Source organism: Camelus ferus, chromosome 12 (genome assembly GCF_009834535.1).
Source record: "Camelus ferus isolate YT-003-E chromosome 12, BCGSAC_Cfer_1.0, whole genome shotgun sequence".
NCBI classification, from domain to species: domain Eukaryota; kingdom Metazoa; phylum Chordata; class Mammalia; order Artiodactyla; family Camelidae; genus Camelus; species Camelus ferus.
Genome location: NC_045707.1, coordinates 29,648,306 through 29,664,575, shown reverse-complemented (window position 1 = coordinate 29,664,575; position 16,270 = coordinate 29,648,306). Strand labels below are relative to the sequence as shown.

General features: G+C 35.8%; 1 protein-coding gene across 4 annotated transcripts in view; it reads left to right on the top strand.

The window, feature by feature from the left end:
- The window catches only part of CNTN1 (contactin 1), a 286,536-nt gene that overhangs the window by 255,387 nt on the left and 14,879 nt on the right, over positions 1–16,270 (top strand). For all 4 annotated transcript variants that reach the window (XM_006193665.3, XM_032493300.1, XM_014566827.2 and 1 more), the window contains one exon: positions 255–411. In XM_006193665.3, coding sequence (XP_006193727.1) covers positions 255–411 — 157 coding nt within the window. The remainder of the gene's footprint in view (positions 1–254; positions 412–16,270) is intronic.

The window sequence follows — 16,270 nt, the reverse complement described above, 5'->3', positions numbered from 1 at the left end:
TATTTTAGGTCATTTCAAAAAATAAAATTCAGATGCTTAAGATGCATCCTCTTGGATCACGCAAAAAAATAAGTGAAATCGTTGTCTGTGAATTTTTAAAAAAACATGAATTTTCCAGCTAGTATTACACGTAGCTTCCTAAAATTTTTTTTTTAATCAGTAAAAGTATAAGCATTTTTATTCTGGTTGTAGTGTTAGGGCATTGGATCATCATTATCAGTTAATTAAATATTCATATTTTGAAACTTTTAAAGGTACTCTATAGACCTGATGGCCAGCATGATGGCAAGCTGTACTCAACTCATAAACACTCCATCGAAGTCCCAATCCCCAGGGATGGAGAATATGTGGTAGAGGTCCGGGCACACAGCGATGGAGGAGACGGGGTGGTGTCTCAAGTCAAAATTTCAGGTAAGCCAATCATTGAAGACACATTTCAGTTAAGTACTCATAAGTTTCTAGGTCCATACGGACTCCCAAGGGTAAAGGTGGGGCGGATATTCCCACCAATGTCAATATCATTTGTGAGTCTGGTTCAAAATGACAAGGATGCACTGAAACTTAATATTTCCTCCTTTATGAATCACAAAAACACATGTGCAACATATCAGACACTTGGTGGTGGTTATCTGGAAATCAAAGCACAATTAAAATCTCAAAAGGTGTTAAAATGGTATGTAATATTAGACCATTAGATAATAATGTCAAACTTCTCTATCAAAAGGAAATTCACTGGACTGCTATTCATATTCATCTAACTCCCTTTTCTTTATCTTACACGTAATAATATAGTAATAAGATAGATAGAAAATAGATGATAGCTTCTTTTTTTGCCACCTTCCTCTCTTTGTCTCAGTCTTTCTATTCCTTTTTTGCAAACTCCAATTACTTCTCTGGTGACTGAAATAAAATCACACAACGTGAGAGTTGTGAGTTAAGTTTTATTTGGTGCAAAATGAGGACTATAGCCTGGGAGATAGCATCCCAGAAACTGAGAAACTGTTCCAAAGAGGCAGGGGAAAACTCAGTATTATATATGATTTCAGTGAGGGGGCTACGTGCAGTCAAGCACACATCTAGGCAGAGGCTTGCTGCTGGTCACAAAGAGGAGATGTCACTGTTAATGATTTTAGTGCTTTTCTAGATATGAGGAGATGCAAGAATTGGGGTCATAAAATCTTCTCCTGAAAATATCTAACTATCTGAAGGTCTGTTCAGCCAGTTTTCCCAGAGCACAGAGCGCCTCATTCCTCATTTCCACCCTGAACTCCTTTCAGGGTGTGTTGGAGGTCAGTGGCTGCAGCGGCTTTTGATTTAATCCAAGCAGAGGTAGATGGCAAGTGCCAATATGATCTAACCCTTGTAGAGGCAGATGGAGAGTGCCAATTTTTAGAGGAGGCAGATGGAGAGTGCCAATTTTTAGTTAGCATCTCAAAGCATTGGTTAATTTGAAATAAATATTTAAGGCAATGATTTATTCCCTTTTTGGATTGGTAGAACTCCACTATTTGTTTAAATTTTGATACTTTTTTCTCACCCTGTATGCATGGTGTAGTTTAATTATCCTGAATTAAAACTGATGTTCTTTTGAGAATTTTATGAGTCTATGAATACTAGAAGATGCTATATCAAAGACTGAAATAATGGATTTAGAACAAAATTTGGTGATGTATAGCTAAATAGATGAACATGTTGTATATTAACCTATTAAAAAATCCTTTAAAACAATGCCAGAGTTTTTTTGTGCAGCCACAACTATACAAAGAAACTGTTGAATTCACACTAGGAAATGTTAGATGTTAGGTGAATAGTATTATTCTAGAATTTTAAAAATATGAGTTAATGCTTATATGCCTTATGCTGCTTATTCATTTATTCATTTAAAAATATACATTAAATGCCTATAATATGTCAGGCATCATTTATATACTTAAATTGTGCAACCATTTGTATTATTTCCACAAGCGTCTGAGTCCACATAATGGTCATCTCCTGCTAGCTCTACTGTAATTCTAAAATTTTTCTTAACTTCCAATTTTGGCTTCCTATAGTCTATTTTCTATGCAGCAGCCAGGGTGATCCTTTCAAGCAAAATTCAAATCACATAACTCTCTTTTTAGAAAGACATCCTGTAAAATAAAGTCTAAATTCCTTACCCCAGCTTAGGGTGACCTATATCCTCTGGCCCTGCCAAATTCTGTCTCCAAAGTTAAGTGATGTCTCCCTTGCTCTGTTAACCTTTTTTTTTTTTTCTTTTGCTTTGTGAACATACCAACATTATTCCTGCCATTGCAGATTCATTCTTGTCATTTTTGTTTCTGCTCAGATGTCATCTCCCCAAGGAAGAATTATACGGCTGTCAATGTAAGACAGCCCCCTTCTCTAATGCTCTGTCAAAATCACATCACTTTTAAAATTTCATCATAATATTTACAACCATTTAAAATAATTGTATTTATTAATTTATACTGTTTATTGTCTGTCTTTATCCTTACTTGAATGGAAACGAGTTCTTGCCTGCCTCGTTTGGCCCTTGAATCTCCTGCACTTAGGGGACATATCTGGCACATAACACGGTTTTAACAAATAATTGTTGAATTAATCTGTGATTTCTGTACAGAGTAAGATTTAGTTACAAGAATAATTTGGGCAACTTAAACTCTAATTTAGAATGTTGATAGACTTTTCCATTGGACATATGATTTCCACTATGACATGTGCTAATTCAAAAGTTTGATTCTTAGAAAGATTAAGACTTCATGTTAGAGATATTCTAGAAAATTTATCAGACATAGTAATGTGTAACTCTTTCTCTCTGACCTGAACAGTGTTATCTGCTGTCTTTATAAATTATCCCCTATTAGATGCTTATAGTTCACATAGAGGCAAACATAGTATTGCAAATATTTTATCACAAACATGCTATGTCTAATCAGTTCTGAACTGTCTTTTAAGAAGCTTTTGTTTTTATACATCATTGTGAGTTAAATTAGGAATAAGATGAAGATAGCTACAATATTTTAAATATAAGTATTAATAAATTAATTTGGTTTATGGCATAGTCACTGACAATTTAGAATATAGATTAACAAGGATCTTTGATCATAAATAAATGTTCACAGGATTTCATTATCTATATGTGAATGTGTATAGTTTGAGCCTGTACATTTCTTTTAGTTTTAAATGTACCACAGCTATGTTAGTCAAATCAAGACTTTTAAGGACATTTTAGAGTCTGGACTTCTTCCAGAGGGCAAAAAACGTAGTCATTTGCAATCTTTAAGGTGAAAGTGACATATTCAAATATTTGCACTTGAAAAATCATGTTGGTAATTGTGGAAAATATATATAGTAAGGGAGTAAGATGTAAGGAGATGAATTGCAAGGTTATTATCATAGAATGATTAAGATGCTGATGGTCTAGACTGGAAAGAGGGCAGTGGTAAAGCCAAGGGTAGGTTATAAATGAACAAGGCATCTTTTCCATTTGATTTAAAATGACTATGTATTCATTTTGTCGACTTGATGTCTTCTAATAAATGTGTAATTTATCCTGATGTTACCATAGATGACGTAATCTAAACATTTAACCTACTATTTTTGGTAACTCTAAGCTATTAAGTTAAACTATATAACCAAAGCCACTGACTTCAACACTGATGAAAAACACATTTGGTTTTTTCACTTTGGCCTCTTCTTCCAAGTAACAGGAGATAAAGGGCTGGGAATCCATTCTCCAGGTGGAACCTCTGGTGTTTAACCTCATTACTCACATGCTTATAAAAGGAACAAGAGAATAGCTGGAATGTTTAGATTTAATTCACACTTTGTGAAAGTAAAATGCTTTATTAATATCAGCAATTTTACAACTATCTCCTCTGTAAGTGCTTTCAAAAACCAAAACTATTTTGACCATCTAATTTTGTGCAATGCCTATATATAGAAGGACAGGGCAATATACGTGGCAGTCTTAGGTTTACTGTATCCTGTCTTCTTTAATGGCAGGATGCTGTATAATTCAGTGAGCCCCAAATCTGTAACTCTGTAAATGCCCTGTAGCTTTTGGAAAGCTAGATTTCTTACTAACCTGAAATAACTTACTAACCTGAAATTTTGTAATGATCTATTAATTAGATGACATTAATGTTCCAGGGGAAGGCCATTCTTATAGGTCCATCATCGTAACTTCAGAGTTTTATATTTGTGATTATGACACGATCCAGTATCATCATTCAGAAAATGCTATCGTTCTCATCATTTTGAGACAACCAAATATTTTGCTTTCCTTTCCTGCGTTTTGTGTGGGAATTCGAGAGTTCAAATCCAGCCTATGTATTTCTAGGCTGACAGACAGCTTACAATTTAAAATACCTCTAAAATATAATTTCCTTTATTACCATTCTGTCATGACTAACCACTTAAAACCTTCCCAACTGTACAGCTGTGCTTGACCCTCCTAGTTTTGTAATAAGCATGAAAATGTAGGAAAAGCTATCTAAACGAACTAATATTTTTTTGCATGTCTAAATCTGACTTCGAGTGGTGGCTCACTGCCCTGGTCATTGTTAACGTAGCCCTATGACTCTATAAATGACCCAGGCTGCTTCTAGCAGCTGATGGACAGGGCTAGGAACTCCCAGCAAAAGGAGCTCTCAGAGGCTTACTTATCCTGCAGAAGCTTTGAGCAGTAGTTGTAGAAGCAGATTTTGCCACTTTGTTAGGCCATGGATGACATCTCTGCATCTAAACTAACCTGGGTTCTCCTAAATTTTCCCCAAAGTTTGTTTTTAGTTTTCTTTTTAGCTACTAGTAAGTTTACACAACAGTGCCAACATATTCTGTCCATTTACTTAGACACAGAACTCATTTGATTGGCAAATTCCTCCGTGGAATACATTATACAAACAGAAAGGCAAATTAAAGATAATCCTTCAAGATTTACTTACTACCAAAATTTAGTAATTTAGGCTTATGAAATTTGATCTTAGTCTCTGAAGCCTTACTTTAGTGTTAGAATGTGCAAGTAGTTTTTCCCCCCCTCTGATAAATAAACTTACTCTTAAAACATTATGTATTTATATAATACTTTTGATTTCCAGAAAATTGATTCATTCATTAAGCTTCTACTGAACACCCACAATATGTCGGGTATTCTGCTAGGTTACAGGTTACAAGTTACAATAATTGGCAAGCGCTTCTGAAGCATGCATTCCAATGGCTATCAGGAAAATAAAGATCTAACACTAAATAATAATGTTTATTTATATACAGGTTTATAAGGGAAAAAATGAGTGGCTTAAATAGAAGATTAAAAAGGTAAAACTGATTTGAATAGGATGATCAGGTCAAGTCTTCCTTAAGTAGGTGAGGTCTAGGCTGGAGCCTAAAGGAAAAGAATGAGACCACACAAGTGGGGCTGATCTCAGGGACAGAGAATGGCAGGAAAGAGCTTGTCATGTTCAAGAGGCTGGAAGGAGGCCAGTATGACCAGTTCACAGAGATGTGGGATGAGTTGGAGAGGTGAGGGCCATGGACGGCCTGGCCTTGGCTCCATCTCAGACCCGTCTCATAACTTTCTTGTCGCGTTCTAACTTGTTCCCTCATCCCATCCTTAAAGCTTTTGTCAGAAGTTTGTCTTTTATTCTGTGTTCAATGGGAAAACATTGACACACCTTTAGGAGATGAGTGATACAATCTGATGTAATATCATTTTTACTGTAGTCAGAAAATAGATTATCGTGGAACAAAAGGGGAATTGGTGGGTGGGACTGGTGAGAAGGGGGCAAGTATGAGACCCAATCAGAACTAGCAAATTCTTCTTCAGAAGAAGTCAATTTATAAAATAGTTTCAGTTTTTTATTACACTGAGATGCAAAGCAAATTACAAGACCTTTTCCAGAATAAATGACTGAAGAATGTATATGGAGACATTATATATAACTCAGACAGTAAAACACAGATTTCAGAATGTTTCTTATACAAATTATCAGGTGGCATGTAAGAGTTAGGAATAAAGAGATGATAAAAGATTCATAAACTTGTTGGAGGAAAATGTGTAGATCATCTTGTTCGACTCTCTCCCAAGGGTTGGAATTCCCTGCAAGGAAATTCATGGCTTATGCTCTTTCCACCTCAGCTTAAACACCATCAGTGATGGGGAGGGAATTCAGCCATTTTATGAGCAACCCTTAGATTATCAATACCTTTAACCAAGAGATTACAGATCTCGGATCAATTCGATAATGACTGCACTAGTTTCCAATAAAATTGAACTCACGGGATCAACCTATAGATTGCAATAAATTTCTTTCTTTTCTCTCTTCTGTCAGTGAAAGATGATACAGCTTTCAGGAATAATGAAATATCTCTGGATAATTTAATCAAGTGTTGAGTTAGAGTCTTAAAAGAAAAATACAAACCTTTTATAAGAACTGTGAGAGTGAATGTCTGCCAGCTCTGAGAAAAAGCAGAGAACCCCCGTGGATGGTCCTTCTGCTTGCAGGACCAAGTGGAGCATCCACAGGTGAATCCCAAAGGCAAGGGCACCATCTTTCTTTGACATCAGCTGAGCCCACAGTCCTCCCAGCACTGCCCAAGCAGCAGTGCATTCTGTTTATCTGTGACCTTCCAACTCTCTCCTTGGTGCCTCTCAGTAGCAACAGAGACTAGGAAATACAATTTACCCATTTTTACCTGAGAGATAGACAGGAGATCAGACAGAGCAAGAGGATTGGTGCTGAAATTCCAAGAAAAAAATATAGCCTCTCCAAAAATAAGTAGATTTACATCAGGACTAACAAGAAGAAACCAGCTAAACATGAATTTTTAGGAAATGTTCAATGACATGAAAGAAGATAAAAGATTTTTAACTTCTTCATGATATAGAAATTCACATTATTAGAAATACCATTAAAATTATAGGACAAGAAAACCTGCAGATATTGAAGCTATGTCATGAAAATATCTAAAAGGGAAATTTACCCAAAGTGCAGGAAATACTAATATCACTTGATCACCAAGATTCATAGATAACAGTGTGGCTAGTCTGTCTAGTCACTCCCTATATTTCCTTTTTCATATTACGGTAACATCAAAATGGACATCGTTATATATAGACCTTTTTTTCCCTGAACTTCCATGTTTTTCTTAGAAAAGATTCCTAGAAATGGAATTACAGGAGTAAAGGGTGGGTGGGACCTTTCAAAGGCTTGGCAAATATTTGATAATTGCCAAATTGCAGCCCAAAGAGCAATGCCCACATTTTATCACTGAACAAGGGTGTTTAAACTAGCATTTTGCTATTCGAAAATTTTTTGTTAATTAACGAAAGATACTATCTCATAACTTTTATTATTTAATTACTTTTGAGATGAATAATATAAACATGTTTAATAGCTATTTAGATTTACAGTTTGTGAAGTTCTGCTTATGCTCTTTTCTCTATTAAATACTAATAACTTTTTTAAAAGTTTATGACTAAGTTATAAACTAAGATTATTAATATTTTCACGCCATATTTGTTGCAGATGTTTTTCAAGTTTGTATTTAAACATTGTTGACACTAGATCAATATTGTTTATTTTTATGCAAAATAATGAATTGTCATTATAAAAATTCTCAAATGGTTAGTGCTCATAAACAAGAGGTCATAGAATGACAGATATGATGTAAGTCCATTTATCTGACGTTCAAAAAGAAAACAATGAGGTGGTATTTAAAGAGGGACATATATGACTTGTAAAACTCATCACAAAACAGAACGATGAGCACAAAATTCAACAGAATGTTGTCGAGGGCTATCGGGACGTGGCTTACAGGGTGGTGACACTGTTATTTCTTTGCCTGCTGCTTAAGTATGCAGGTGGTTTTTTGTTGTTTTAAAATAAGACTTGTATAATACTAATTTACATAACTTATTTCAAAGTGGTAAAAGTAAAGAGGGGTTTGACGAAGTTGAATAGTGGAGAAGATGATTGAATTTGACATTTTATTGGTGTGTATGAGTTCGATAAGGCTACCATGACCAAGTACCAGGGTTTAAATGACAGATACCTATTTTCTTTCAGTTCTGGAGACTAGAAGTCTGAGCTCAAGGTGTTGGCAGGCTTGGCTTCTGAGGTCTCGCTCTTTGGCTTGTAGACGGCTGTTGTCTCCCCGTCTTCACGTGGTTTTTCCTCTCTGTATGTCTGTGTCCTAGTTTCCCCTTCTTATAAGAACACCAACCTCACTTGATTAGAACCCACTCCAATGACCTTGTTTTAATTTCATTACATCTTTAAAGACTCCATCTCCAAATGCAGTCACCTTTTGAGGGACTGGGGATTAGGGTTTCAACATATGAATTTGGAGGCATAAAATTCAGCCCATAACAAAATCCTCCATAATTTCAAGAGAAAAGCTTTCATAAAATAGTGTGGTGTGGGTGAAAGTCATTTCTCTAAGTAAACCACATAGAACTTACAGTCTAAAGGAAGGAGGCAAACTCGTCTATTAATATATAACATTTTGTCAGGTAGTGATAACGTCTGAAAATAATATCTGAAGAAAGTAAAGCCGAGGGAGGTGGGTAGGGCGTGTTGGTGGAGGGCACGAGCCTATGTTTTCAATGAGAGTGGCAGGAAAAACCTGCTCTAAGGTAGTAACAGTGGGAAAGAGAACCACACAGTGAGGGAATGGTCCACATAGTTGTCTGGAAGGAGAATATTCCTAGGAGTATGTTTGAATGTTCAAGGGACAGCACGGAGACCAGTGTGACGGGGGTGAGCAAGTCCATGGGGAGAGTGGACACAGTGAGTCTGGAAAGGTAGATGGGACCTGAATCTTGACAAGGTTTACAGGTCTTGGTTAAGGACTTTGGCTTTTGCTCTAAATGTGATGAGAAACCACTGAAGCATTTTAAGATGGGAACTGACATGATCATATTTACATTTTACAAGTTGTATTTTTAGCTCAACTTTGAAAGAAGGTAGAAATTTTGTGAATTGTGGGGAAAATCTCTGTGAATCTCTGGAAATATCCCTATTTATCTTCTATTATAGTTGGAAGCCAAAAGGTGATAGTTTAAGCCAGAGATGAAGTCAGCTTTGACTAGTGTGGTCACACAGAAAAAGTAAGAACCAGTCATAGTCAGGATTTACTTGGAAGAAGACCCAGCAATATTTTCTGATGACTTGATAAGGGGTATGAAAGAGGAATTGGCATAACTCTTAAGAATTTAGATTAACCAATGGAATCAGCTGCTGAAATGGCCCATAGAATCCCTGCTTTAGCAGAATCATCTACTAAAAATAGAGAATTGGAGAAAAATAAGCAGGAGTTCAGATTTTGACATGTTAGGTCAAGCTGTGACTATTAGACATCCAGGTATATATATAAATTTTAAAAAATCATCCAGCAAAACTGAAAAACCAGCTGAGATCAGATAACAAATTTGTCAGAGAACCAACTGGCATAATTGTGTAACTATCTACGATCCATACCAGCCTGGATACAGGAATAGAGACAGCAGATGGCTGTTGGTGTTGCCCAAAGCTGGCACCTTGCCTGGTTAATATAGTAGCAGATCAGGGAAACAAGGATGCATTACTTCTAATTAAAGAGTAATTTAAATAGCAGAACAGAGAGTTTGTACCTACTAGAATATTTTCAGCTGTCAGTAACAAACCTTTAACCCCAAATTGCTTGACAGATAGGTAACCCTTGAACTGTTAGTGAAATCAGTATCTCAAACATATAATTAAAGACCAGTTTTCCCATCTTTCTCTACCTGGGAGGTTTCAGACTCAACTTTATTCTAAGGTTTGTCTAAGACACTAAGGTTGCAAGATGGCTGTAGCAGTGCTGGGAATTATTGCAGACAGACCTCATGATGTCCAAGGAAGAAGGGGTCTGTCTGTTGTGTAGTTCTGTTTTTAAAATGAAGGACCTTTCCTAGAAGTCCCTCAGAGAATCTTTCCCATATTGTCTAGAATTGGGTCACAAGTCCACGCCTTAACTAATAAAATGCCATTTCCATGATTACTCAAAGTGATAAAAATTTACCAAGAATCTAGGGATGGAAAAATCATCCTTGAGGAGTGAACATTTGAAAAAAAAAGAGAATGTATTAGCAAGGAAGCAGAGAGAAGAAGATTTCTGCTTAATATTAAAAGTTAACCAGATTGCAAAAAAGACAAAGTTAAATAATGAGGTTAAATAAACATGGGTATAGAAAAAGGAAGAGGAACATAGGTCAACGATTCATAAAATTCATAAAAAAGAAGAAGAGGGTAGAAAGTTATGGGAAAGATAGAAAGTTAGGTTCAAAAGCAGAAAATTTAAGCAGGATTATTTTTTATTGAAGTAATAAGGGGTAATCATTAACATGGATCCTGTGACTTGAACAAGGATTTGTGATGTCAAACAAGTAACCAAGGAGTTGTGTCAATAAATTAAGTTGAGAGAACTCAAATCCAAAGTCACTAAACACAAGTTTATCCTTAAGAATATATATTTGGCACTACCACTGTTAAATCACATTTAAGTAGGTAAATAGGCGTGTTGAAGGGACAGTTTAAGTCGTTACTGTCACAGACTGAATTATAAATGTCTTTGCTTTGCATCTTAGATTAAATACTCCATAATACTCAAATCTGTGAGATGACCCCTCCCCCTCGAGAGCTGGATTTGGTGGTGGTTTCTAAATTCAGAAAATTATACTAGGAGGGCGGAATCTGGAAAGAATACTGTTGATGGAACTAAAATTGGACCCTAGCATGAGAAGGGATTTCCATATATAGTAAGCGCTTTCCAAAAATAAGGTTGTAAATTAAGGAATTTAACCTTTTTGAGGAATGTAATTAAATTGAAGTAGTTTCAGAAAACAAACCAATGTTCCACTTAAAATGGGCTTCCTTTTTCTGAACTTTGGGTATCAGTAAAATTCCAGTTTTACTAAACAGTAATGTTTATTTTACTTCACATAATACCAAGCTTTGTGGAATATAGTATAAAGTTTCAACAAATTTTATACTTGTTCATAATATTTTGCATCAATTAATTGGTCATGACAAGATGGGTAATCTTGTCCAATGGCATATCTTAAATGTGTGATTTTAATCATTAGTAAACTCAATTTTGCATTTTAATGAATGTTGATATATTCGTGGCGTAAAAATTGCATTAGGATATCTGTTCTGTACACTCAAGCGAGTTGGAAATATTTTATGATCCTAAGGAAGGAATATTGGTATAGATGTATCTCCCCTCAAGTCATAGGATATTACTTCATATTCTCTCCTGAAATAAGAGCAACAAATAAGTTAATTAAAATAATTATATTATCTTAAAGTGATATATACATCAACCATTAAAATACCATTTCAAAATTAATTTTCCTTTGAAAAATTATAGGCTCTGTTGAAATTTGCAACTCTCTCAGGGAAATATAAAGGCAATTGTCTGTGCTGAGAAAAAGAATTGGGTTTTAAATGTTCTCTCCTGAGCTTTGACACTTACTCACTATAACATAAATTTGAAAAACCATTTAGAAAAGAAAATGAGTTTGACACTGTTAAAAAGAAAACCCTGGAAATTTCTCACAAATAGAGCTGGAAACCTTTAATGCTCTTGAAAGAGGGAATATAACACTTAAACTGGAAAGTGATATATCAACATATTACAATGGTCCATTTGATACTACATTTGAGCCCAGCTTTAGTGATTTATGAAGGAATGTTTAGATCTCAAAGTACTTCTCATAGCTGGGTAAGGCTGGAAATCAGTTTCCTTCGTAGATTATATACAGTATGCAAGAATGAAGTGAAGCAGATGGCATTCCAGAGGCACTTTCTGCAAAATGAGCCAGAAATGAAGAGAAAATAAATCATTTAGAATATTCCAAGGGTATGAATTTCTCCATCCAGCAGTCTCTTCTACAACCTACCACTCCAGGCAGTCCCTGAATAATAGACTCTCATCTCTAAGGCAAATCTCTAGCCATGGTCACATAGCCATGAGAAGCAGAAAGGGGGAAGGGTGTTCATTGTAAGTTACAAGGGATCAGGAAGAATCAAGCACATTGTAGATTACAGAGGAGTAGCTCAACAAAATACTTAGCCCATAGATGTTGCCTTAAAGTCCAGGTATACCTGGAAATTCCGAATTCTTTGGGTATCTGCATCTCTGTGCATCTATCCTTCCAATGCCCTGGCCTCTTTTTTTTTTTTAATTGAAGTATAGTCAGTTTACAATATTGTGTCAATTTCTGGTGTGCAGCATAATAGTTCAGTCATACATGTACATACATATTTTCCTTTTCATATTTTTTTCATTATAGGTTACTACAAGGTATTGAATATAGTTCTCTGTGCTACACAGTATAAACTTGTTGTTTATCTATTTTATATGTGGTTAATATCTGCAAATTTTGAACTCCCAATTTATCCCTCCCCACCCCCTTCCCCTCCTGTTACCCATAAGTTTGTTTTCTATGTCTGTGAGTCTATTTCTGTTTTGTAAATAAGTTCATTTATCTTTTTTTTTTAAGATTCCACCTATAAGTGATCTCATATGGTATTTTTCTTCCTCTTTATGGCTTACTTCACTTATAATGACAATCTCCAGATCTATCCATGTTGCTGCGAATGGCGGTTTATTCTTTTTATGGCCAAGTAGTATTCCATTGTATAAATATACCAACAGCTTCTTTATCCAATCATCAGTCAATGGACATTTAGGTTGTTTCCATGTCTTGGCTATTGTACAAATAGTGCTACTGTGAACATTAGGGTGCATGTAACTTTTTGAATCAAAGTTCCCACTAGATATATGCCCAAGAGTGGGATTTCTGGATCATATGGTGAGTCTATTTTTAGCCTTTTGAGGAATCTCCATACTGTTTTCCATAAGGGCTGCACCAAACGCATTCCCATCAGCGGTGTAGGAGGGTTCCCTTTTCTCCACAGCCTCTCCAGCATTTATCATTTGTGGACTTTTGAATGATGACCATTCTGACTGGTGTGAGGTGATATCTCACTGTGGTTCTGATTTGCAGTCCTCTGATAATTAGCAATATTGAGCATTTTTTCATGTGCCTATTGGCCATTTGTATGTCTTCACTGAAGAATTGCTATTATAGGTCTTCTGCCCATTTTTGCATTGGCTTGTTTTTTGTTGTTGTTGTTGTTGTTAAGTTGTATGAGCTGTTTATATATTCTGGAGATTAAGCCCTTGTCAGTCTCATCTTTTGCAAATATTTTCTGCCATTCCATAGGTTGTCTTCTTGTTTTGCTTACAATTTCCTTTGCTGTGCAAAACTTGTAAGTTTAATTAGTTCCCATTTGTTTATTTTTGCTTTTATTTCTATTGCCTGGGTAGACTGCCCTAGGAGAACATTGCTGAGATTTATTTCCTGGCTTCTTAATTCCTCCTTCCTGATGAACCTGTGCTCTGCCATGCCTCTGCCACCCTACCATGATCACAATCTAGACAAGGGTTCTGGACTTGAATGTGGATTGAGACTTGAGTGGTCCCAAAACTTGAATGAGAAAAAATTGCATTGTAATTTTCACTAATTTCTAACTAAAATTTATTGTTCCTTCAAATATAAATTTAAACAACAAATCACTGTCACCAATAACAATCCTAGATATTCTCATATACTGTTTCACCTGCTACAAGACCACTTCTTCAAAAAAATATATTAGACCTAATCCTAGTCTCATTATGTAATATGCTAATAACCATACTATTTCATGTGTTAATAAGCATACGTATGCTTTCTTCTTGGACATTGGGCTGGGTGGCCCATAGGTGGTCCGTAGGTCGTAAGTCTCCTTCTTGCTTCCTGTTGTTGCTGCCATAGTGTTCTCCTCTTGCTTCCAGTTCCCTGCTTAAAATCCCATATCATCTGCCTTTCTCACTCTTTTCCCCTTCCTAAAGTTGTCTACCAATCCCCTGGATCATTTCTACTCATTCCTTGAAGAAGTTCGTGCCCAGATCACTGTCACTCTCTCCAGCATGACTTCACACATACCTTTTGTTGATTTCCATATACATGTAGATACGATGTAGATGATTCTTCCAGTACTCTGTCTTCTCTCTCAGTTCTTTGAAATGCTGCCTCCCGTTTATGCTTCCTTCCCATGGCTCTATGTTCACCTTTACCATTCCGTCTTGTCTTCATAATCTCAAATACTCGTCTCTGACCACCACCTGTCTTTCTTCTCACTCTTTTTAGTACTCAGATTCCTGACATTTTTTGACCCATCAGGAGCCACGAACACTTTATCTTACCACTTTTTCTACGGCCCCTACTTTTCTGTCTCTCCATATCTGGCTGACATCCCACAGCCACAAATTATCATTACCCCCAGCTTAGACACCCGTTCCCTTTTGCTTCTCTCTCTTTATCATACTCACTCGGATAAATCGTTGATTAAACCTAACTGTCCCCTTCCTTAAAGCCTACACTCTCACAGCTTTAAGGTGGCTAGATAAAAATACCCAACGTCGAGACTGGTTACACCTTGAATTCACGACCACTCACCTCAAGTGGGCCCACCATGCTGCTGGGTCGTTCCACTAGGTTTTTCTAGTACATTCATTTTTTTCTCATTTCCTAGACAATGATTTCACACTTCCTTCTCCTTCCTTAAATTTCCAACATATCTTTCCTGTCTTGTCTGTTACTCAGTTACTTGCTTCCTGTTTCCCTGAGAAAATAGAAAGAATCAGAAGCAGCCAATACCTAAATTTGTGCCCATGTGCCCTGCCTTCGCTCCCACTGCCCTGGCTGAGCTCTGTATTCTTATCTAAGGAGGGCCCTCCTCATGTGAGCCCGATGCCTCTTGTTAATTCAAGAATATTGCTTCAGCCATTCTTTCCTTTTTCTTCTGTGTCATTATCTTTTTTTTTCTATTTGATTTTTCTCATCACTATAGAAGCATTCTGTAATATTGTCCATCTTTAAGAAAAAACAAAACAAAACAAAAAAGGAAAATCTCTCCTTGTAGCTAATGCATGGTTCCATGTTTTTCTTAAGAGCGAAATATAAAAAATAACTCGTCCATCTTTAGCATCTCTAATTCCTCTTCTCAAATCCTGTCTTGAATTTGCTTCATTCTAGCACTTTATCAAAATAGCTATTGTCCAGATCAACGATGATCTTCATGTTTCTAATCTAGGAGCTGGTTCTATTTTACTCAGTCTCTTAGCGGCATTAATACAGCTGATCACTTTCTCCTTCTTGGCTTTCTGGGCACCAGTCTGTCTTGATTTTCCTCTTCTGTCCTGGGATGCTGTTCTCAGTCTCTTTTGCTGTTTCCTGATCATCCTTCCAACCTTTGACCTTTTAAATGCTCAAGGACTCAGTACTTCAATAACTATTTCTCCGAAATTAGTTGTTATCCCAGGTACTGCCCAGCTGGACTGTCCCTTAACCTGCATCCTTCCTCTGGCCTGAGGACCAGAAGTAGAAATGATTTTCTTGAGTACATTACTTGTTTTTATCTTTTGGGATATTGAGCTTAATGATTAACCTATTTCTCTATCTGCATTGCCTGACCAAATTCAGGGCCATATTTCCAAAATATCTCTAGCAAAGTATACAGAACATTGTATATCACTAAAAATATGTAAGTATAGGTTAAGTACTTTTTCAGTAGTAGCATTGGTTGATGTCCTGGCTATTTAGATATCATTGTCTCTAAGCTTTATTTCATTTTTCCTAAACTTATTTCCCTTCATCTCAATTATTTTTTTCTTTATCATAATTTATGAATCTTTGTAAGCTATCACAAAGCCTTTTTAAAATGAAGTAGTGCATAACTCATAAGAAAATATTCACATTTTGTTTTCCAAAGAACCTGGCAAAGAATTTTGACTCAATATTTACTTTTTCAATTAAACTAGCAAAGTAAAGCTAGTTAAATTAATATTTATGTACTAAAGTGTCTCAAAGACTTAGATCATAAATGTTTTAAGAACAAGTATTGGCCCTCCAGAACTATGACACATGTATCAGATTCCCAATATATGCTTAATGATTAAAATAAAAGCAGAAAAGAATTCTTAAAGTATAGAAAGTCATAAAATGTGAAAGCCAATAAAATCTAAAGAAAAGTGTTACAAATGAAGAAAAATTTACACAATTTAAAAGTGCCTATATTTTCAGTATAATAATTTTCATGGCAAATGGAGAACTGGGCATATGTGATTCTAAAATTACAAAGAGGTTGTAATCCAAGGAGAAACATAAAACATAAAGCAAACCAATTTAAAAGGAAAAAAG